The 24,513-nt window shown below is 36.0% G+C and overlaps 1 protein-coding gene across 10 annotated transcripts in view; it reads right to left on the bottom strand.

The window, feature by feature from the left end:
• The window catches only part of celf1 (cugbp, Elav-like family member 1), a 39,072-nt gene that overhangs the window by 6,288 nt on the left and 8,271 nt on the right, over window positions 1-24,513 (bottom strand). For 2 of the 10 annotated variants that reach the window (XM_028477007.1, XM_028477024.1), the window contains 11 exons: window positions 20,675-20,757; window positions 18,714-18,762; window positions 18,501-18,635; window positions 16,244-16,323; window positions 14,686-14,847; window positions 14,537-14,606; window positions 13,057-13,179; window positions 12,759-12,872; window positions 11,185-11,370; window positions 5,786-5,929; window positions 284-445 (listed from right to left, as the gene is read on the bottom strand). In XM_028477007.1, the coding sequence (XP_028332808.1) occupies window positions 318-445; window positions 5,786-5,929; window positions 11,185-11,370; window positions 12,759-12,872; window positions 13,057-13,179; window positions 14,537-14,606; window positions 14,686-14,847; window positions 16,244-16,323; window positions 18,501-18,635; window positions 18,714-18,762; window positions 20,675-20,757 (1,274 nt within the window). In that variant the 3' untranslated portion in view covers window positions 284-317. Of the gene's footprint in view, window positions 1-283; window positions 446-5,785; window positions 5,930-8,797; window positions 8,819-11,184; window positions 11,371-12,758; window positions 12,876-13,056; window positions 13,180-14,536; window positions 14,607-14,685; window positions 14,848-16,243; window positions 16,324-18,500; window positions 18,636-18,713; window positions 18,763-20,674; window positions 20,758-22,458; window positions 22,492-24,513 lie in introns of all 10 variants that reach the window. The other 8 variants (XM_028476977.1, XM_028476964.1, XM_028476970.1 and 5 more) reach the window with 8 other exon arrangements.

The following is a 24,513-nucleotide window of genomic DNA, read 5'->3' on the forward strand; positions in this document are numbered from 1 at the left end:
AACACATCTAAACAATCAAATCATGTGTAATATGTATCACAGCAAATTGACACCACGCTAACACCAGTTTCTCTCCCTTGGTTAAAAAGTAAAGAAAGAAAGTGTGTAAACCACAAACAAACAGAAAGCCTCCGGCCCGGCCTCGGTGTGTCGGCTGGACCCGAGCTAACGATGAGCAGCAGCAGCAGCACCTGAGCAGCAGCAGCAGCAGCAGCACAGTAAAATGCACACACAGGAGCGTGAGTGGACCACTCACCACCACACAGTGACCGAGTCCACTTACCAGAACAGCACCCTGCCTAACTAAGTCTGCACCCTCAGTAGGGCTTGCTGTCATTCTTTGAGCGTTTCAGCTGCACCTTCAGTCTTTTCATTCCAATCTGGAAACCATTCATTGACTGGATCGCTGCTTGTGATGACACTGGGTTGTCATAGCTCACAAAGCCTGGAGAACAAGAACAGACACACAATGCAAAGAGTGAATAAAAGAAGAACACACGTTAGCATTGTTGTGACGGTTTTGGATGAATTAGACGGAGTCAAGCTTTAGGGTTGCTGGTCAGATGCTGACAAGGTTTATTTGGTCATTTGGAAGCAGACCGGTCTGGGATTCAGAGATTTAACAGGCTTTTAAGTGTGTGCGCCTCAATTAATCTGATGTTGTTCAGTGCTCTCAGAGTTTGTATGTTGTTGATAGTGGTAGTCATAACAATGACAGAGCCTTGGTGAATGCTATGGTATCTGGCCTGCTTAGGGCAGTCTGACCAGAACTGACCAAGAGAGATTCTGTAATCACATATCAAGAATGAGTTACAGTAGTACAGCATGTTTAGTCACGTTCTTTGTCATATTTATTAATTAATAGTGTTCAAAGCTCCTAATTAGTGATGCACCGAAAACTCGACCACTGAATATTTTTGTACAAAAACCAAAAATGAGCCTTTTAGGCCAAATATGTCCCAATATGTCATTCCAAAACTGCATTTTCAGTTTTGGCCAAAACACTGTTCTCATTGAAACAACCCGGATGAAACAGGATGTTGTAATAAAGTGACTAAACACCACGTTATTACGTCCACACACTTGTCTGGATAAAGGCTAACGTTTCCACAGAGCGGCCACAATTCAATGTCTTGATTTCTTCCTTTTAGGTTTTGGCCAAGAATATTCAATTCGGTGCATCTCTACTCATAATGCAATTGACCCAAGTGGAATTTTTGTGTGTGTTGTGAAATAATATTTAGTTACACTAAGATTTGAGCATCAGGAGGCAGTGGCTGTGTCTTCGTCAGTTTTCCGTGGCCAATTCACAGTCCAACCAATGATGGTTCCTTAGGTACTGTATAAAATGTGTGTGTGACCTCATTGTGATGTGATGCCTATTAAACTAAAGCAAAACAGGTCCTGGTTGCTTTATTTCAAATTTATTGGCTAAATATACAAAGCCAAGCCAATTCAAACCAAACAGTTAAAGATAATTAACATTTTGTTTGTAATCTCCGCAAATCTACATTTCAACCAGAAGTTTTTTTTTTTTTACCCAACATTTGCATTAAATGTACAGATTCTATGTGGGAATAGTTGAGGTTAAATTAATCCCTTTACTGCATTGGTTGCATACACTGCACAAACACATGCTGATTTACAGATACATTTTAAATTAGAATACATTTATGAAGTAAATTATATTTTTTTCAATTAGATATCAATGATATTGCTGTTTTTTTCTTTTTTTTATCAAACACTCTAATAAACAACTTAAAATACATGAAACTTATGACAAAACATTATTGATAAAGATGAAAGGTACATCTTAATTAAAGGAAAGATGCAAAATGAGATGGTAACACTGGTTAATGCACCTCCGGAGAGTAGAAAATGTTTTTTTCAAGTCTTTTTTTAATCTTATAGCATTCAAAACTGAAGGTGTTTAAATAATACAAGTTTACAGGAAATGGTGGCGCAAGCAAGGACAGAGATCAAAAACTATATAAAGGAAAATGATAATGGTGAGGTGGAACCTGTCGTATTGTGGGATGCCTTAAAAGCTGTTCTACGTGGGAGATTGATTGCATTAACCTCAGCAAAGAAGATGGCCAAAATAGCAAGATATAATCAACAAATGGGAATCCTGACGGAATTAGAAAGACAACATAAACAATGCCAAGACCCAGAGAGGAAATAGACAATATTCTCAGAGATGAGATAGAAAAAAATACTATGAGTCAGGTCAAAAAGCTACTACATTTTTTGCAAGACGACAACAAGACCAGTCCATTAACATAATTTATAAAATAAGAAATCCAAAAACTCGCCAATTATTGCACGACCCAGAAGAAATACTTAACGTGTTTGAAAGCTATTATCAGGATTTATATTCAAAACCACCCGAAGCTGGTGAAGATACTATCAGAAATTTCCTCAATATAATCAACTTACGATCTATTGGCAAAATGCAGAATAACAGTCTTATGGCTGAAATCACAAAAGAAGAAATACAATCGGTAGCCTGAAGGCGAATAAGTCACCTGGTAGTGATGGGTTCCCATCCGAGTGGTACAAAGTATTTAAAAGCGAACTAACCCCGCTACTCTTGACATCCTTTAATTGGACCCTGAAAGAGGGAAAAGCCCCCCATCATGGTGAGAAGCAATTATTTCACTAATTCCAAAGGAGGGCAAGGACACAGAACATTGTAGCAACTTTAGAACAATTTTGATTCTAAATGTGGACTACAAAATGTCTACCTCAATACTTAGTAAGAGATTTGATATTTTCACACCAGAGTTAATTGATGAGGACCAAACAGGGTTCATTAGAGGGTGCCAGACACAAGATAACATTAGAAGAACATTCATATGGTTGACCATATTCAAAAAGATAGGGCTGAAGCTCCATAAATTAACCTTGATGCAGAAAAGGCTTTTGATAGCGTTAGTCGGACCTTTCTATATCTAGTACTCAACAAATTAGGTCTAAACAAAAAAATCAATACAGCTTAAGACCATAAATCAGGACCCATCTGTTAGGATTAAAGTGAACTGTCAAATCGAATAATACTGGAAAGAGGCACTAAACAAGGCTATTGTTTAAGCCCTCACTTTTTCCATTTTATATTGACCCTTTAGCACAAGCTATCCGACAGAATGATAATTTACAGGGATTAAAAATTGGGAAAAAAAAGCATATAATTGGCCTATTTGCAGATGATGTAATTATTTTTCTAAAATCTCCAGACAAAGGATTCCCCTTGTTGATGGACTTTCTTAGGGAGTTTGGCCACTACTCAGGATATAGGATCAATATTACAAAAACTCAGTTACTAACATTTAACTACACTCCACCTCCAAAAACTAAGGACATGTATAGAATGAACTGGAACTGTAAATCATTAAAATACCTTGGCGTTACAATAACTAAGAATTTTGACAAACTATATATATATATATGAGGCAAACTATAATGCCATCGAGCAAAGCATTAAAAAGGATATACAGAGGTGGTCAATCTTCCCCTTAGATTTTAGCTCTAGAATCAAGGAAGTTAAAATTAATCTTGTCCCAAGACTGTTATACCTGTTTCAATCATTACAATACCGCAGGTCAAATTAAATTTTTTGAATGGCAAAAAACCTAGAATAAGACACAAAACTCTCCAGCTCCCAAAGAGTCAGGGAGGAATGTCTTTACCAAACCTGCAGGAATATTTTTATGCAGCACAACTGAGACCCTTAACTTGTTAGTGCTCATCAGAGTGCAACACACGATGGAAAGATGTAGAAATTAAAGTTATGGACATACAAATTCCGGCTCTGTTAGGCAGCAACAAATTACCGAAACTATAAAACTGGGAATAGACCAGATAACACATTTCAAAATGAACATTTGGTAGGAGATAATCAAGAAATATAATTTACAAAGAGATAAATATTAATTTGGGTTGCATATGATCCTAAATTCTTACCAGGTATACATGACTTAAGGTTCAAAAGATGGACAGAGAAAGGTAGCACAGCTCTCTGTACCATCCTCAAAGATGGAAAGTGCATGAGCTTTCAAGAATTAAAAGGGAATTTTGGACTAGAAAATAGAGATGTCTTCAGATATTTACAAATCTGAGACTATTGTATGAAAGAGGTAAAAATTAATCCTAAAACTGGACTGAACTATATAATCAAAATTACAGGAGACTCTTATCAACAGGGCAAATCTCAGGTTATTTCAGTTTTCTACAAAGCCTTAGGAGTAGAGATGTAACGATTAATCGCAAGGCAGTTAAAAATCGATTCATAGGTATCACGGTTGATATCGATTTTCTGACAATTGAATCGCAGTACTTTTTTTAACCAGCAGACGGCGCTATCCGGAAGTGTTGGCGGCGGGCGAAGTTTGCTAATACTTTCTTTCTGGCTGCCTTCTACTCTTAAATATGTTAATAAATGATTCATTACCCCTTTAGCACCGAAAGAATATCTGTAATATTACTTGAATATCTGTAAAAGTCACGTTTTTCTATTAGCTCTGTCTGCTAGCATAGCTTCTCTTCTTCACTGCTAGAATATCTGCATGCCAACCGACCACTGTGTTACCAGCGCCCTCTGCTGGTCCAAACAAATATGACGTAAATCAGTGCAATGACGTTTTTTTTTTTCTAAAGTCCAATTGTTAAGGCACAAAATACATTTTCAGTTGCACTTTTAAAAGAAAAAGAACTATTATGCAGTTTTGCATTGTTTATTATCGAACCAGAATTTAAATTAATAGGCTTCATTTTCATTTGTATTATTCCTTCATTTATTTAATTCAAGATTTATTTTTAGTTAAATTGCATTGTTTTGAATAGTTTATCAAGGAATTCTTTTGACAATGAAAAATAAAAGGAAAATAATACAGTATTTTCTAGTTTTTTTCCCAAAAAAAAAAAATTGTCTACAGTCCCATTTTGCAAATGAAAAAATCGTGAGAGAATCGTATCGTGAACCCAGTATCGTGAATCGAATATTATCGGGAGTTGAGTGAATCGTTACATCCCTACTTAGGAGAGAACAGAACAAACTCGTCACTATACATTAAAAACAAATGGGAATCATAGTTAAACAAAGAGATCTCAGATGACAAATGGTATGACATGTGTGTGACTCAAAGCACTACCACTTGTTCACAGATGTGGAGAGAGTTTGGGTGGAAGAATCTAACTAGATTCTTCAGAGCTCCACAGATCAAGAGCAGTGAAAAAACCCTTGGCCATGTTGGAGACAGTGCAATGATCAAGACAGTAACCATACATATCATTTTTGAAGTTGTGTTAAGCTAAAACCTTTCTGGAAGATGGTATACACAACCATAAAAGACATAATCGGGAATAATTGAACATGCTGTACAAATTAATGATAGGTATCCGATTAAAATTTTATTGATGGTAAGCAAAAAAGCTATAACCAGAAACTGGTATAATGTGGAACCTCCAGTGAAAGAGCACTGGTTTGAGATCATCCAGGACATCTATATGATGGAAAAGTTGGCTTACCAACTAAAGCTTAAAGGACATACCCATGAAAAGAACTGGCAGAAGTGGACAGTCTACATAGACGCAATGCCAAGTTCAACAACAATTAACTAGATTACTTGAGAATACACTCAGGAAATGCCCCTAGAATTGTTTACCTTTTGGTGTATGTTGCATCTTCTGTTTTTTCTTTTATTAGATTTATAAGTTGTTTGTATGTATTGTTATGACTTGCAAATAAAAAAAAAAAAAACTTATGGCAAAACAAAACATAACTTACCAAAACACTTGCTGAGATTTGTCTGTTTATCAATGAAGACTTTAGCAGAGATGACGTTTCCAAAGGGCATAAACATCTGCAGCAGGTCCTGGTCTCCAAACTCCTGGGGCAGGTGATAAATGAAGAGGTTTGCACCTTCTGGACCTGCAAGTCAATGAAAAGGTTTCAACTATAATGCAAAACCAATACTGTTTTAGTTTAGAAAGCTTTCTTTTTAAAGAATGGAGATGGTTGAATACCAAGAAGCTTAGTAATAATAATAATAGTAATAGCTCAGGAAGGAGGAGATGATTCTGTTCACTCCATCTTTGGACACCGGGAAACAAAGACACAGACTGCCTGTTCCATGAGCCATGCTAGTGCTACAGCTAATGTTGAACTTTTTACTGTCTGTATAAAATACTGTAAAAAAGTCATTTACATATTTACACAAGAATGTTGTCTCTTTAGGAACACAGAGCAGAAGAAGCCAATCATTCATATATTAGTTTGAATCTCACGTTTTCTTACAAATCCCACGAGGACAAATGAAGAATCAGTCTGTGCTCCCTGTTACCCAGTCACATCCAAACCTGTTCTCTACTTACTGTAAAGCTGTCAGAGTCAATCATTTTTTTTTATCAGAAAAAGACACGGTATAGACCTCAAATATCAATGAACCAAAGATAAATCACTTACAAACATATTAGAAGGTTGATAATACTGTCTGTTATGACTTCCACTGTAAACACTCTTATTTTCAGAAAAGTTCTGTGAATTGTATTGTGGGATGTGGAGTCCTTGTAGACTGATGCATAAATGCTTTTTTACTTCATTTTTACACAAAAAGGTCTGAATGTCTCTGGTTTCACTTTGGAGATCAACTGTCTGACCACTGCCCCAGACCTGTGAGACCAGCCACAGTAGTGGCTCTTGAGATGCGTTCACCTTGAAGTGAAGTAAAACCATAAGTACAAGTGACCATATCTATGATAAGTGCTGTAAACGTGCAGCTGTAGAAGAAGCGATCAGCCCTTTCAGTGCTGCGGCTGCCTCTGCAGACACATCATTCATACTATTCCCCGGTCGTCAAGTCACTGGAGCGATGAAGCGAGCAAAAAGCGCGACAATGATCAAGCGACTTATCATGGCGTGATCAGTGTAAACGTACCTTTACATGCACATCGTTTGTGAATGCACTGGCTCACCTGGGGCTTCAGAACAGCTCTTGATGGAAAGCTCATGAAAAGATACATTAGACTGCAACCAATAGGTCTCACTCACTCCATCTGTTCAGATCCCCCTTAATTGTACTTGAAGAGTCTGATGTTTCACCCTCTTTATTCTCTCCACATGTCACTACACTGGCACATCTAATTACACTTTATTGTACAACAACAGTAACATCACATTATACTTTCAGCACAGCTAATGGCTTCCCTCTAACTCCCTCTCCCTTGTTTCTCCCCCCCTCTTTTTGTATCTTAGGAAGGGCTAGAAATGGTCACAACTAAGCAATAAAATAACTGTAGTATTCAATTTTTTGTAAGTATAAAACATGCATAGCTGTCACAAAAAGATTGCACTTCATGAAGTAACTTTTGACAACATAAGCAGACAAAAAAGGCAAAAAATAACTGAAAGTCTCACGGAGTGATGCGATTTCACAGAGAATACCTTGAAAAACTAAAAAATGATGCATTACTGGAAATAAGAAAAACAAATCACAGTTAGAATGAAGTAAAACACTTATATGGATCCATCTAGGGGACTCCACATCCTACAATGCAAAGCACAAAACTTCACAGACAATATCAATAAACCGATTGCTGACAGTGGGGATCAAAACAAACCTTCTACATTTGTGAGTAAATGATCTTGTATACGAGGCCTACACTACGTCTTTATCTGATACAAGTCATTGTCTCCAGCAACTTTAACATCCTTTGCATTTATTAATTTATTGTAACAAGATATTGCAAACATAATCCAGCTTTTTATAAATGCAAAAAAAATAAATTGCAATGAAAGATAAATTGCATGAACTAAATAAAATGTATGTATGAACGAGCCCATATCCAGTAAAGCTGGGACATTCTGTATGATGTGTATCATTCTGATAGACTGTCTGAGTTAAGATATTTATTTCAAACCTTCCCAGATACTGTATGAAGCTCATTCACTAATTCACAACAATAACAGCTTCAGCACAGCTTTTCAAGTCAGTGCGACTGAAATTAAATGCGATTTAGGGTCAGTTTTCTCTTAACAAGTAAAAGAAACCTATTTGGATTGATCAGATCAAATGAATAGCTCTGTGGCTACTTACCTTGTAATCCAATTAATGATCATTACTACTTAAACTAGTGTTTTTCAACCTTGGGGTCGTGACCCCCATGCCTGGAATTAAAATGGGGTCGCCTGAAATGTCTAGTAATTGATAAAGATATACTGATAAAAATCATATGTTTAGATAATATTTAATTATCATTATTTAATAATTAGTCTTTACCACAAATTATCTCAAACAAAAGTATTCTATACTTTCACAAATATAATTTAGTTAAAATAAAATGCAGTAAAAAAATATATAAGCTGTCATGTCTTGTCACTTTGCGCACTAATCCTGTATAAAAACATGATAAAAACTAATTCTATAGAAAAAATGTCTCTGGTCACGACCCCAAAAAAGGTTGGGAACCACTGACGTACACAAATATTATCATCACATTTGTTATGCAAGTGTTTTATCACTTTTCTCAGTTCAACCCTATGATATTCCTTTTTTTTTTTTTTTTTTTTAACTTATTTACAAAGCTAGTCTTATTTGCATTTTAATATATTTATTTGTTCTTCGAGGTCTCACAAAGTGTCCCAACCTTTCTGGAAATGGTGCAGTTAGAAATGCCAGGAATGAAACTACTGGATGTATGGCTGGTATTAAGGCACAGGCAGGAGACGGCCTTCTGTTAGGGGCCTGAGCTCGGTCGACTTGATGATCTGAGGCCATGTCACGGGGAGGGGGAATCTTACCGGTGCTGCGTCTGTTGCTGGCTGGTGCAGCAGATTTAAAACAAGACAGAAGCCTTAGCAGAAGGCGAGGTTAGAACACAGAACACACATCTCTTCTAACTCATCTACATGTGGAGAGTGAACCTGCGGGAGTGTCATCTAAATAACACTACAGTTTTCCCTGTCTGAATAATTCTATTTTTTTATCACTTAAGGTGTACCTGTAGTGAAAATGTATAAAACAAAAAATGTGTTTAATGTATTACAAATAAACAAAATATGTTAACATTTTTTTTATTATTATTAAAAAAAAATTTTAATTTTTAAAAAATAATTTATACCTTGGGGCATAAACTATGGAGAGCTGCCATTTTGGACAGGATATGACGCACGTTCGCTATTTCCTGTTAGCTGTTGCTATGCTTGTTCTTTTGGTCTACAGTTTCTGAACAATGGCAGTGTAAAGCCAATGGTTGCTACAACAGGAGAAAAAACCCACAGAAACACTTCTTTTGCATCTAATTCGACACTAAGTCAAAGTTATCCAGATATTGGCACCATATCATCGGTACAGGATACACACTTAAAAAATTTCTGTGCAGATGACATTTGGCGATGTGTGAGGACTAGGGATGTAACGATTAATCGTAAGGCAGTTAAAAATCGATTCATAGGTATCACGATTGACATCGATACTTTGAAAATTGAATCGCAGTACTTTTTTTAAACAGCAGAGGGCGGTATATATTTATCCCTTCTCTTGTCCAGCAGTGTACCGGCGGGGGGAATCTGCTACTATTTTCTTTCTGGCCGCCTTCTACTCTTACATGTTAATGTTACATGTTAATAAATGATTCCTTACCCCTTTAGCACCAAAAGAATATTTGTAATATTACGTGAATATCTGTAAAAGTCACGTTTTTCTATTTTCTCTGTCTGCTAGCATAGCATCTCTTCTTCACTGCTAGATTAGCTGCATGCCAACCAACCACTGGGTTACCAGCGCCCTCTGCTGGTCCAAACAAATATCTGACGTAAATCAGTGAAATGACTGTTTTTTTTTGTTTTTTTTTAAAGTCCAATTGTTAAGGCACAAAATACATTTTCAGTTGCACTTTTAAAAAGAAAAATAACTATTTTGCAGTTTTGCATTGTTTACTATAGAACCAGAATTTAAATTAATAGGCTTCTTCTTCATTTGTATTATTCCGTTATTTATTTCATTCAAGATTTATTTTTTAGTTAAATTGCAATATTTTGAATAGTTTATCAAGGGATTATTTCACAATTAAAAATAAAAGGAAAATAATACAGTATTTTCTATTTCTTTTTTCCCCAAAAAAAATAAAGTCATTTGTCTAGTCTCATTTTGTAAAATAAATCGTGAGAGAATCGTATCGTGAACCCAGTATCGTGAATCGTATCGGGAGTTGAGTGAATCGTTACATCCCTAGCGAGGACCGCTTCAAGCCGAGCTGCTATGAGAGGGATCTGTTGGCTAAGCTAATGAGCTAAGCTAATGGGTATCAAGCCAAAGTTACGTCTGAAATGAGTCCCGACAGAATTTCTTCCCAGAAAGTCTCAATGCAGCTTGTAAACATACTTGTTCAGAGCACTACTACATTTCTGCTTACAGGGGATACTATGGGCGGGTGTCAAGGCACAAACCGCACCCCTACCACATTGTTCCCTCTTATTTCCTTCTGGTGCATTTACAATATGTAAGTTTTTTACATTTGTTCATCAATGTGCACTGTCCTTTTCAAACAAATGTGCTGTATGCTTTCACGCAGGTTTCATCGCAGTTGCTAGCCATAATTGTACACTTCCAACACCTAACTACACTCCCGTTTCTGCTGCTAACAACAGCTCTGTCCGTTAGGCTAATTCTGCATGCTGAGTCAGCGCAGATCCGCATAGAAGAAGCAGATAGATGGTGAGAAAGTTGATATTTAATTGTCTCTTAACATACAACCTGGATGGTGCACTTTTATGACTGAAGGAGTGGATACACATTGCTACTTAGCTCCGAGAGCCAACAGAAAAACTACACTTCCCACAATATAGACACCTGTAGCGCCTGTACCTCCCACAATGCAGCATTTATTTAAAACGACAGGCCAGGCCAATCAACGAACATGTGTCGTATATTCTGCCCAAAATGGTGGATCTCTATAGCTTATGTCCCAAGGTATAAAATCATTCTGAAAAGTCCTTTTAATGTATTTTTTGTTTTGTTTTTTTCAAAAAAAGAGTTGAACATATTTTGTTTATTGGTAATACATTAAACATTTTTTGTAATATAAATTTTAAATACAGGTACACTTTAAATTATGAAGGATAGGGCCATGTTCTATATGGGCATTGATTGTTAATGGATCTCTGACCCTCCAGTCCAGCACACATACCTTCTTTCTGACTGCCGGCAGCGGAGACGTTCTGCTGTGAGAGCAGGCTCTGGTTGTAGAGGTTGGGCAGGGCTGCAGCAGCGTACTGCTGGATGCCTGAGTAAGCCTGGCTGAGGGCCTCCATCGTGTTCCCAGAGCCGTTAGACAGACCTCCAGAACCAAGGCTGCCATTCAGCGCTGCCATGCCTGCACAAGGAGACCCAAACCAAGCTCATTATTTAAATATCAATAATGTAGCAGTGTTATAGCACTTTGACGTCTTTAAAATAATCCTCCACTGTTTTAACTTTGGGCCTATACGCATCTTAATGCACGTTTAACATTTAAAACTCATATGTACCATGCTGCACTGAACATACCAAGACACATTGAATGGAGAACAACAGTCCAAATATTGCTTCGCAGAATCGCCAAATCCCAGACTCGCATAAAGCAGCAAAATGCAAAATGTACCATACCTCAGTGGTTCCCAACCTGGGGGGCCCATGGCATGGGTGGCCGAGGGTCATTAAGCAATAAAAATAGTTTTAAAAAGATTTTGCGCTTAAGGGACTTTATAACCATTTTAAAAATATGTAATTGCACATTTTATGTTTTTTTTTTCAAGTTTTAAAGCATAATAATCACAATTTAGACTTTTTTTTCAATGAAAGGTAACATTTTTACCCATTTTGTTTAAATTTTGTTGCAATGGGGGGCCCCTGAAAATGTTTTATTCTTCAAATTACTGTACTTTCAGCCATTGTCATGTAGAGTGTTTACAGTCTTAAGAATCATTTAAAACAGTGTTTCTCAATCAGTGTTTTTGGCTCAAGTTACCTCTTTCTCTTATTTCTGATTCCAAGTACCCCCTTTGTCAGAGCACAACATTTTGCTCAGAATTCTATGAAAAAACAACTATAGAGCACAATGATGGAATGAATAAGTGATAACACACATTTTAAAGAATCTCATTTTGTTAATAAGTGGAATGAAACAGTATTTAGTGCTTCCTGAATAGATTTATTTCTACAGTTTATCATTTCCCCTCTTGTGTGGGACTAAAACTGACCCTTGTAGTTTCAGTTCATTTTCTAATCAAGATCATTTACATTAACGTCTTAACTAAAAAACTAAAATAATAAATCTTATTTTTAATGCTTTGCTTTGTTCATTTTCCACTCTCTCTCCCCCTGGAGTGCCATCACATACCCCCATTTGAGAAACACTGATTCAAACACAACACTGATGCATTAAACTCATTTAGCAGTAATTAGCTTTATTTTTGTATCTTATTGTACTAGCTTTTGTGAATGTACTTTTACTATGGCAAATAAAGCAATAATTGTAAATTGATTGAAAATCATGCAATTCATCAGATTGTAAATGTTAATCATTGACAACCAGCACTAGTATAAACTCTTGATCAGGGCTGAATTTGAAGCTTCAAACTCTTTTTTTTTGGTAAATTGAGTTTGCAATTCTGCGACATCTGTTCTAGCCTCGTCTATAAGATACTCCACGTTGGTGACTGCGACACTTGTTGGTAAACATTGATTTCTGTCCTCCTTACAAATAGTGAGCACAGGTAGTACCTGCCAGGGAGCCCATGTTGAGTCCAGCTCCAGCACTAGCAGCCAGCGACTGCAGGGCCCCTAAAGAAGCCATGGGGTTCACTGAGGAGTTGCTGCTGGAGGTGGGAGAGGAACCTGCTTTGGAAACAGTCACTGTTAAAACATGTCCTTTTTTAATATAAAATAATACATGCTTCATTCTTTGAGGCATTTTTCCCAATTCTAAATTCATAACAGTCGTTTCAGTTTCTGAGAACAGAGATGTGACCATGACGCCATGCTGTGCCAAACATCTCATTGGTCATCAGGGAGGTCTTACCTGAGCTCGTCAGTGCACTCAGTGGGCTGCTCGATGTAGTCATGGAGCTGGAGCATGTGGGCGTGGCCTGTGAGGCAGATGCTGCTGCTGCCAAAGCAGCCAGGTTCTGCATGGCATTGAGGCCTGAGAAACAAAGCATCATTTACACTTTTATTATTAGCTTGAAGAGGCAATTTTCTATTCTATTACTGACATTAAAGTTGTGATGACTAAACATGGTCAAAAATTGTATCATTCTTATTGTTTGTAGTTATATAACCAAACTCAGATACTGAGTCAGAAGAGTTGGACGCCACATGAGGACTAAACTGTTGGTACCCACAATGGTCTCTGAAATGACTTGAAATTGAAAGGCCTGGACAAAAATGATGGTACACTGAATACCAAAGAAAAGGCCTGTTACATTGGTATATTTTAGTAAAAGCAATTCTGTTGAAACACACTTCAAAACAAGAAAAATTTGCATTGCCACGACAATGCAAGTGGGAATGCGAAAAAGAATTTCCAACTCCTTTGGCTTTATGTGTTTATTGTCAATGAACACAAGTTTGTACATATTACCAAAAGCTTAGATATTTATAGGCGGTACTCGCAGGGAATGAACAGCATTATGTTAAGTCATTGAGTATTTAACAAAAACTTTATTACAAATTTAGAGTAAAATTTAAATACATTGTGTAGGGCAAGATTCGAACCAGGATTCACTGATGGCTGCTCGAGGGAAGGTAGAAGCAGGTTCTGATCACACTGAGCTAAATGTGTAGCAACATTTTAAGCTATAAAAAAACAGCAGTTTTTCTTCAAAGTTCATAAGCAGCAGCTGCCACACACTAACAGACCAAATCAAGCACTCCAAGGTTTGCAGCCTTATTTGGAAGAGAGTTAGTATTTTTCAAATTAGATATTATCATTGTCACTAACCAGCAGACCATTTTGATCTTTGAATGGTGTAAATCAGTCAAAATGTGCATGCAGCATGACAAACAGGGTCACTTTAATAATTAATGTAAATGTATTTTGTCAAAGTGCAAACTACACACAAAACGGACTAAAATAATCACATATCATAATCACTCCAAAAACACAAGATGACTTTAAAAATAGCCAGAAATCTACAAAAACACAAAAAATACAAAAAATAAAAACCATTAAGAAAATCTTTTGTTAGAAAATTTTCGTTAAATTCACATTTTCCCATGTTGTTTATACATTGAAAAAAACAAAACAAATGTCAATATTTTGAAATGTAAAATCATTTATTAAAATGTAAGACTTTTGAAACATTGATTTAAGACATTTTACTGACAATTAAGGCCTTATTTTTAGATTCATAAATTTAATGCCTTTTAAGACTTTTTAAGGATCTGCAGGAACCCTGCTTTGTGAATTTTTGTTTCATCTGCAGAGGAGGTACCAACAATTTTGTCTTCATGTGTAAATTCACATGCTGTGACAAACCATAATCTGTGTGTGTCTGTACCTGAAACAGGGTGCAGGTTATTGAGTGAATTTCCAGTGGAAGCAGACTGCTGCAGTAGCTGCAAATAGAGCTGTTAGAAGACAGTGAAGGTTAAACTACTGACATGTTTTATAATGACTAAACAGACTCATCCCACACAAACCACTCACAGCCAGATACTGAGGGCCCAGACTGTTGAGTCCTGTTAGGTTTCCCCACATTGAAGCAGCACTGAGCTGCTGCATCTGCTGCTGCAGCTGCTGGGCCATGCGCTTCTGCTCCTTATCCTTCTGTGTGTCTGCAAACTTCACCACAATAGGAGACGAACACCCCTGGACACAAACACACTGCACTGTGATATTTCTCGGGACTAGCACAATAATGACTTACATTTATATAGTGTTGTTTTCGAGGAGACTCAATATAATTATTATTTATTCACACAAGTCATACCGGTGGTAGTGAGCTACAATGTAGCCACAGCTGCCCTATGGCATACTGATAGAAGTGTGGCTGCCATTTTGCGCCTACAGCCCCTCCACCATCACCAACATTCAGACACAATTCATACGAACCAATGTGGCTAAAGTGCCTTGCCCAAGGACACAACGACAGTGACTTGGATAAAGCGGAATTCGAACCCCCAACCCTTTGAATATTGGACGACCCACTCTACCACTGAGCCATGGTCGTCCCACACATACTGGTTACCTTGGTACAGGGTTGGGGTCAATTATAATTATAATCGCATAATAGATAATTAATTACAGTTATGACATATTAATAATTGTAATTGGAAAAGATCTATTGCTGTTATAGTCATTCAGATAATTCACTTTCTAATTGTAATTGGCATGGCAATTCTATAAAATCTGTCGATTACAATTTAATTCAACGTAAAACTGGAAAACTTTCATAACAGATTTTCCCACTACCTGTCAGTTCTCTTGAGGATCATTTTACCATTTTTAAATAAAATTTAAATCTAAGGGTATACTGACAGAAAAAAGGTTCAGACGCCCACACCAACAATATCAAAACCAATTATTTCATTGATAAGGAAGCCTAACAAGGTAACCAATAGATTATAGTATTTTACAGCTAATTTAAAACATGGGTCAAAACTGTCCTGTTTTCATAAAGAGATTCTAACAAAAAGCAGAAAGTAATGTTTTATGGGGTTAGTAATTTCAGGCTCAGTAATTGTGATCAATTATAATTAAACTTTAGTGATTGAGAATGTAATTGTAATTTACTTTCAGGGCAAAAATAATTTTAATTGTAAAAATGCCATTTACAATCATAATTGAGTTGTAATTGGACATGGATAATTGAAGACATAATTGTAACTGAAAAATGTAATTGACCCCAACCCTGGAGTGTCCCATTATTTTTGTCCAGGCCTTTCAACTTTCAGGCAAGTTATTTCAGAGACTGAACAAAGACGAAGGTTATGTTTTATGGGTTATTTATTAAAGGCTCAGTAATTGGGATTAACTGAATTTTAACTTGAGAACACAATTGTGATTGACTTTCAGGGGGAAAAAAAAGAATTGTAATTGCCATTGTAATTGGAAAAAATGCCGGTCACCCTAATCGTAATTGAGTTCTGATTGAGCATTGATAATAATTGAAAAATTGAATTGTAATTGAAAAATGGAACTGACCCCAACCGTGGTTGGTAAACAAAAAAAAAAAAACTGCACTTCATTTCCACATGAACCTCACCTCCATTGTCTGAGACTGATGCATTGACTTGATGGCTGAGTGAGCCATTTGTCTCGCTGTGAATGTCACGAACGCACAACCTGAAACAGTGACACACACAAGTCAGATTCATAAACTAAATCCACATAGTCCATAAAAATCTAATAAATAAAACAATGATTTAAATAATCAATAACATGTTGACTGAACTTTTTTTTGTAGACAGCTAGTACAATTTTATACACAATTTTTTTATTTCAAGTTTTATACATGAGGCTGACATTACGCTGTCACTATCTCTCATTAGCATTGATAAGGTGTCATGAAGGTTGTCAATAAGTGTCGTTCGCTAAATTATGACACCTTTGGCGCTAAATTGGCATTTTTGGGTTAGGTGGAGGGATCGAGTTGGGTTAGGGAAGATATGGGTTAGGGTAATGAACGACACTTAATGGCAGCCTTCATGACACCTTATTCATGCTGATGACAGGTGTCATGTCAGAATAATGACAGCGTAATGTCAGCCTTATGTACGAAACTTCAGGTGAAGTGTTTGCCAATTTTCTAACTTATTCAGTTTTTTATTTGTTTCAGTCTAACAAAAATCTTCAAATGTAAATCACAATTTAAAAATATATAACAAAACTGAAACAGGCAGAAGCAAAAATGCTTCTATGCCCAACATAAATCATTACATTCAAGTTACATTTCTTAGATAATACACACAAAAGAAATGCAAGCATTCAACAAAGTTCATTTGAGTTGCCTTTTTCAAATAACGCAATAAAATAAAATACAATAATTAACAAAGTAGACTTTATACCCTTACAAATATACGACTGCTTTGCATAACTTTCTAAAATATATTATGACATTTTCTTTTTGAAAATAAATAGTGTGTCACTTATTTTTATTTCTTCATCAACATTATTCCATAATTTAACGCCATTAAATAATCTTGTTTTTGTTCTAATAAATATACATTGATCCCTGAGGCTGTATTTGCTGGTCTGTAGATAGAAGTATTTTTAATGACTTCTGGAACAGCATTTAATTTAGCTTTGAACATTATTTGTGTTATTTTATAATAAACAATAGATTTAAATTTCAGAAGTTTTAATTTAACAAATAATGGATGTGTGTGGTCATAATTTCCTGCTTTGTTTATCAATCGTGCATTTTTATTTTATTTTATTTGCAACAAAACAAAATCATTAACAACGGTCATAAAGGTCTTTTGTTTTATATAACCCACCAAATGTTTTTGAGATTTTTGTCTTTAAATAATTTATGTGTTGCCTCCAAGATAATTTAGAATCAATTATGACTCCCAAATATTTGGTATCAACGACAAGCTCAATTTTATCTCCATTTATTTCAAGTTTTATTTCTTCAAAACCTTTTTTGGTTCCAAAAATCATTATTTAGTTTTTGCAATTTTGAGTGATAATTTCACAATTTGTTCATATCAAAATTTAACTGAATCTTTTTATAGAACAAATTATGGTTGTATCATCAGCAAACATAACAAATTTCAAAAGGTTTGATACATCACAAATATGATGTAGAATCTACACGAAAAATGTAAATAATTTGGGACCAATTACAGGACCTTGTGGTATTCCACAAAATACAGATATATTTTCGATCCATTTCAGATTTTAACAATAGTAGATCTGAGCATATTTCAGTAACAAATACATTACTTTAATAAAAGCGATGTTATTCATAAAGGCAACAAGGTGAGGAGAAATCAAAAAAAAAAAAACAAAAAACAAAAAACAAAAACACAAAAAAAACAAAAAAACAAGAACCAGATAGGATGGAATGACAAGATTGGTTAGGAGTGAGTGGAGTGCTTGTTTGTTTATGTCCATAATTAATTCATAATGCTTCCCTTACAAGAAACAAAAGGAATCTATGAAAACTCAACTGCACTGTCCAGTATCCACAGATTTATTTCACTCACACTGGTTACATTGTTATTTTGGATAAAAAGTTACTGAATCCATTTCAAGTCACTGAATTGTTTCAGATCGAATCGTTCTAAAGTAATCAATATCATCCTTGAATCGAATCAGCAACAAAGATTCGTTATTCGAGTCAAATTGTTACAGCGCTAATTCCAATACAAACCAAAATATGATAAAGGAAAACAAAAGATAAACATTTAAGAGTTGAGAATTAAAAAACACAAAAACAAATGTAAACATTTGGGTAAAATAAGATGTTATATAAATAAATAAACTTTATAATCGATAATTCAGTTCAATCTCACCACGGCTCAGTCCATCGGGGCCTCTGAGGATGCGACACTCCTCGATCTGTCCGTAGGGCGAGAACATCAGCCGGATGTCGTTCTCGTTGCACTTCTTGGAAATCATTCCAATAAATAACTTGCGATCTTCCACGGCTTTAACACAACATTTACCAAAGTGAACAAAGTCCATCTGAGACAAATGTAGCAGCTCATGTGATTAAGTCTTCTTACCATTATTTTTCTCACTGTCGGCAGGCTTCATTTGGACTGGGTGGTGCATCTATACACAGTGACAAACACCACATTAGAGTTTGACTATAATTAGTATTTGAAATGACTAATTATTTCAATTAATTATTTTAAATAATGCTTTTCAAGAAAAGCTCTAATTTTTGAAAATGATCATGTTATAATCGAGAGTAGAATTATAGTTTCTTAAAGGTATTGTGGAGGATGTAAAATGCCTGCAGCCCCTTCCTGCTCCCTCCTGCTACAGTGCAGACGGCTGCTGCGGAGTGCTGTACGGCTGTATTACACTTCCTCAATTTATCGGGGCAAAATTAAAGTGGTTAACTTCTTGAATAAGCCTACATTCTGAGTGAACTCATCCTTGAGTAACTCTGTAAGTTGATCGTTTAAACCGTAAGAGCGGAGCTGTCTATGATAAGTCCTCTGTCACCGCTTCTACACCCACACACACACTGTTCCCTAGGGCCCTATAAAATCTGCGTTAACGGAATCGCAGATGGAATAGACCAATGAAAACGATTAAACGTGGAAATGAACAGAATCGGCATTAAACGCAATCAAAGTGGGAGAAGGAACATTTTCATGGGGAAATGTTCCGAGGACCGCTAATTAGGTGCACCGTCCTTCTTCCTCCTGTCTTGATTGCATTAAACTCCACCTAAAACACTGTCTAAAACCAACGCAAATCATCACTGACTCCTAAACACATAGTCACCAGTGCCCGTTTAACTTTGCTGTGCCTGTAAAGCTCCATCCGTTTTTCGTGTAGCGCAGCGGTGCTCCGTGAGAATGAGAACAGCTTTAATCGTCTTCACCTGCTCAGTGTTCAAACTGTTGTGTATGGTTAACTAAGATATATATATAAGAATAACTCAGTCATTGTTGTAATTTAGTTCTTTTTATTCCAGCCTTTTGTCCGTGGGTCGTTGGTACACATTCACGGTCAGCAAGCTACCTCAAGTACAACCGTTTCAGTGGGAACTTCCGGTTTACAAAATAAAAGTCAGTTGGAGCAACGTTATTAAAATGTTGCATTCGAACAACATCTCATCAGAGCTACAGAAGATAGGATAATTTAAATTAGGTTAAACTAAGTTGATCAAAACTTAATTATTAAACCTGATCAGATTCAGTAAACTGAACACTGATCCTGGAGAGGAAATTGGGTGACATTAATGTTGCTCTCATACATCTTTATATGACATATAAATAATTAAAAAGGAGCAGTCAGAATAATCCATGTCACTACAACTTTTATCTTTTAATTGTATCTTACTTTAGTTTTGACACATTTTTGTTTAATCATGAGTTTTTTTTTGTGTTTCCTCACAGCAGTTAAAAACTCATATAATTTCTTTAAAAAAATTATCAATATTTCTAAAAAAAAAAAATGGAATTAAAAGAATTAAAGTGGAAAACACGGAATTTGGGAAAAATAAAATGGATTTTATAGGGCCCTAGTTCCCTGGTCATCGCATCAGTGGAGCGTTAAGTAATGGAGTGACCAAAAAGCACCACTTAGTGAAAAATACTAGCAAAAGCCTTAGCTCCATGAGTATATCAGAGCCTGTGGTCACGTGACTGCTGTAAAGTGAAACGTTCTCCAGGCATTCTCCAGGTCACATGACCTGCCAACGATGGTCCGTCTTCTCCCTCTTTCAAGAGGGAAGCCCCGCTCAGAGCATTGATACTGTCAAGTTCTGTATATTGGACTGAGGAATCATTAAGTCACAAAGCCTGCGGTGTGGCTATAAGTTTAATTACATTACAAAAAAAAAAAAAAAAAACTAGTGGCTGTAACGTGTTAAAAGATTGAAGACAAGCAACGATTATTTTCTGTAAATTCTAACACCGGCTTTTAACACTAGAGGTTGCTTTCAGCTTTCACTGTTAAAGAACAAATAAAGTTGAAAAAAAAACAGGTTAAGATGACTAACACCTACCCCTGGAAGAATCTTCATGTTGTGCAGAGCATTCTGGGCTTCTAACGCTGCCTTGCGTGTGTAGTATGTAATAAAACAGCAACCTACAAAGAAACAACAGACCAACAGCATGTTTGTATGAGGATATGACTTAATCTTACTTTTCCAAAAATAAAATATTGTGTTTATTATCTGACTAGCCAAGTAAGTTTAGAGATGTATTTTATAATGCTGTACCCATAAATGTTAATTCTTTCTTCTCAAGTATTTTTCTCTTGGTTTAGTTTTATGATATAATTCAAGGGAAGTATGAATTTAAAAATCAAAGTAAAGCTTAATGAATAAACTTTAAACAAATGATCACAACAATGTTCATCTCATTATTGTAAATAAAGCATGCACAAAGCAAAACAGTTAGCAGCACAATCAAATAAACATTGTCTGTGTGGTAAAGTGTGCAAAATTGTCCCGAATCAAATGTGAACTAATAGGTCAATATAGAGTTGTTCTCCTGCACTGAGGAACAAAGGAATGTGTGTGGACCAGGCCTTGTGAAAAATGAAACTGAAAAATGAGAGAAGCCAAGCCGCGTCACGTCTTACATTTCTCGTCAGATTTAATGTCAATGTACCTGTTCATGATTACATGGCTGTTCCGTTTCTATAGTTAAGTTGTTAAATCACCACAACTTTGTACACAGAGATGAAAAGCTGGATATCCCTCACTTCTCTTTCTCCATCTCACAGTTTGTACACTTGGTTGATGCTAAAAGTTAACCTGTTGTTTTTAGAGCTTAAAGCTGCTAGAGACGATATTTACTAACTCATAGATTAAGAAAATGTACAAGTTTTATTTCAGAAAAGTTTGGTGCATTGCATTGTGGGATGTGGAGTCCCATAAACAGATGTATAGAAGTGTTATAACTTGATTCTTACTGTGATTTCTTGTGTTTGTTTGCCAGACAAGAAGGACCGTGAATCGCTTAACACCTTTTTTGTTTAAGTTTGTTTTCAGTATCCCGGCCGCAATATCAACTCACTCTGCCAGACATTCAAATTTGGCCGGATTCAGGTCTTTTGATGTAAACCCCAAACTAAACATCCGCCATTGTTTTTTACAGTCAGCGAAAATGACCACTTAGTGGTGAGTGAACATTAAAATCTAATTGTTCATGTTAATGCTGAAAGCAACTAAACACCCTAAATAATGCATCCATAAAATCATTTCACATTAATATCTCCATCTTAAGATATGCTTTTCAGTGAATGACCATATAGCAAATGGGTTGACGAAACAAGAGGATCTTGCGAGATCTCCTTCACTGCAGTGTTAGCTCACACTGACAACGCCTACAGAGTTAGAAGCTCATAATCATTACACGTACTAATCTAAAACATTGGTTCTCAAAATTGTTTAGCTAAAGTACCCCATTTCTCAATCGATGCACCCCCTTTGTCTGACTACAACATTTTGCTCAAAATCCTGTAAAAAAAAAAAAAAAAACAACAACTGTAGAGCATAACAATGGAAGGAATGAGTGTTAACACACATTTTAAAGAATCTTTGGTAAAAAAAGTGGAATGACACCATATTTCTTGCTTTCTGAAAAGATATATTTTCAGTTCATGTTCTAATACAGATAATTTTTTTAATTAACAATAGAAATTTTAAAATCCTTAGTTTTATATTTTTGTTGCTTTTATTTGTTAATTTTTCACTCTCTCTCACCCTCTCGATACAAAATACCCCCAGCCTGTGAGCCAGATAGCAAAATAATAGGTGACATGTAGGAGGTAGCAGCGCACCTTTGGATGAGAGATCATCCATGCTCAGCAGAGCTAAGAGGGAGAGAAGAAAGGAGTTTATGAGACAGAAAATGGCGCTACGTACAAGATTTGACGTTCCCAGCATCACACAGAGCAGTCGACCAGAGCAAGTGTGGAACTCATGGATAATGTGGCGATGGTGAGATAAAACAATAAAAAAAACGGGGCAAGCAGTGACACACTGCATGTCGGGGAGGAAGAGGAAGTTACGTGTGCTGACTGACGGGAGAGAAAGTTGGAGGAACGCCAAAATACAGTAAGAAATACATTCAACTCTGAACCAGATAGCAAAAAATAATAATTTTGCACTCAATTTTAATGTTTTATATAAGGAAGCAATGTTCAGATGTTAGAGTTGTCACTAAAGCAAAAAAAATTGCTTAAAATTCACTGACAGGGTTTTTTTTTTACAAAAAGGCTTTTTTCTCAGCTTTTTTGCTCTGAAACTGAAGATATGTGTAAAACTTGCTCTATTCAACAGCTGATTACAAAAGAACAAAACGAGCCAGAAAGAAATGTTTTTTTTATTTTATGAAAGTAGAGGTTTCAATCTTTTAGAATCTGGTGTCAGATTTCAGATCATCATAGTAGAAAATATTCTGTGGGTCTTTAAAATCAGTCAAAATGCTCAAAAACGGCTGGCACTGAGGGGGGTAGAAAATCTGAAAATGGTTGGCACTGAATGAGTTAAAAACAGAGACATTCAGCCTCCAGAACAACATCAAAAAATCCACGAGATGTCGTCTGTCCGAGACAAAAGTCCAAAACTTAAGACAATAGCCTCTGCAGCAATACCACTTTAGCGGTTTGATTATGAACCGGTGGGCACGAAATTCAAGTCCATGCAGACCAGGAGCAAGATGTCAGACTGTGCTTTCATTTAACAGCAGGTAAACTCATCCTATTTTCAGTGCATTTTTATAATTTTAATGTTCATATGGAGCTCCTTGGACCACAGATAGTCAGTAGTTATTGTTAAAGCGGAGAAAAAGTTGCATCTGCTTGATTCTCAAGTTATTCTGCAAACTGAATATGAATTACAAGATTGCAATTTCATTTAGCAGACGCATTCATCCAAAGCAACGTACAACAAGAACAGTTGGGGTTAAGGTGTTCAGCATCACACAGTCATGGACCAGGTTAGATTAGAACTGGTGGCCCTCCAATTGCAATTACAACTGGAGGTCTTGCAAAATTGGACAATTTTTCTTTTTGTGGATCCAAGTTAAAAAAAACAAGTTTTCTGTCTTTGCTATCCTTCGGAAAAGGTTGAATAGATCAATATATCAACAGTTATAGGTACTTTAATGGTAGAAACAAGATTTTTTAAATATTTTTCTGTAACTATCACGTAGCATTCTTGAGGGTGAACAGACTCAATCATTAATAGATAGGGATGTAACGATTAATCGTAAGGCAGTTAAAAATCGATTCATAGGTATCACGATTCACATCGATACTGTGAAAATTGAATCGCAGTACTTTTTTTAGTGTTGGCGGCGGGCGGAATCTGCTAATACTTTCTTTCTGGCCGCCTTCTACTTTTAAACATGTTCATAAATGATTCCTTACCCCTTTAGCGCCGAAAAAATATCTGTAATATTATGTTAATATCTGTAAAAGTCACATTTTTTTATTAGCTCTGTCTGCTAGCATAGCATCTCTTCTTTACTGCAAGATATCTGCATGCCAACCGACCACTGGGTTACCAGCGCCCTCTGCTGGTCCAAACAAATATCTGACCTAAATACAGTGAAATGACTGTTAAAAATACATTTTCAGTTGCACTTTTAAAAAGAACTATGATGCAGTTTTGCATTGTTTACTATAGAAATAGAATTTAAATGAATAAGCTTCTTCTTCGTTTGTATTATTCCTTTATTTATTTCATTCAAGATTTATTTGTAGTTAAACTGCATTGTTTTGAATAGTTTATCAAGGGATTCTTTTGACAATGAAAAATAAAAGGAAAACACTATCTTTTTTTTTTATAGTTTTTTCCCCCCAAAAAATAAAAGAATATTTTTCAGTCAT

This window comes from Gouania willdenowi, chromosome 3 (genome assembly GCF_900634775.1).
Source record: "Gouania willdenowi chromosome 3, fGouWil2.1, whole genome shotgun sequence".
In the NCBI taxonomy this organism is placed as follows: domain Eukaryota; kingdom Metazoa; phylum Chordata; class Actinopteri; order Blenniiformes; family Gobiesocidae; genus Gouania; species Gouania willdenowi.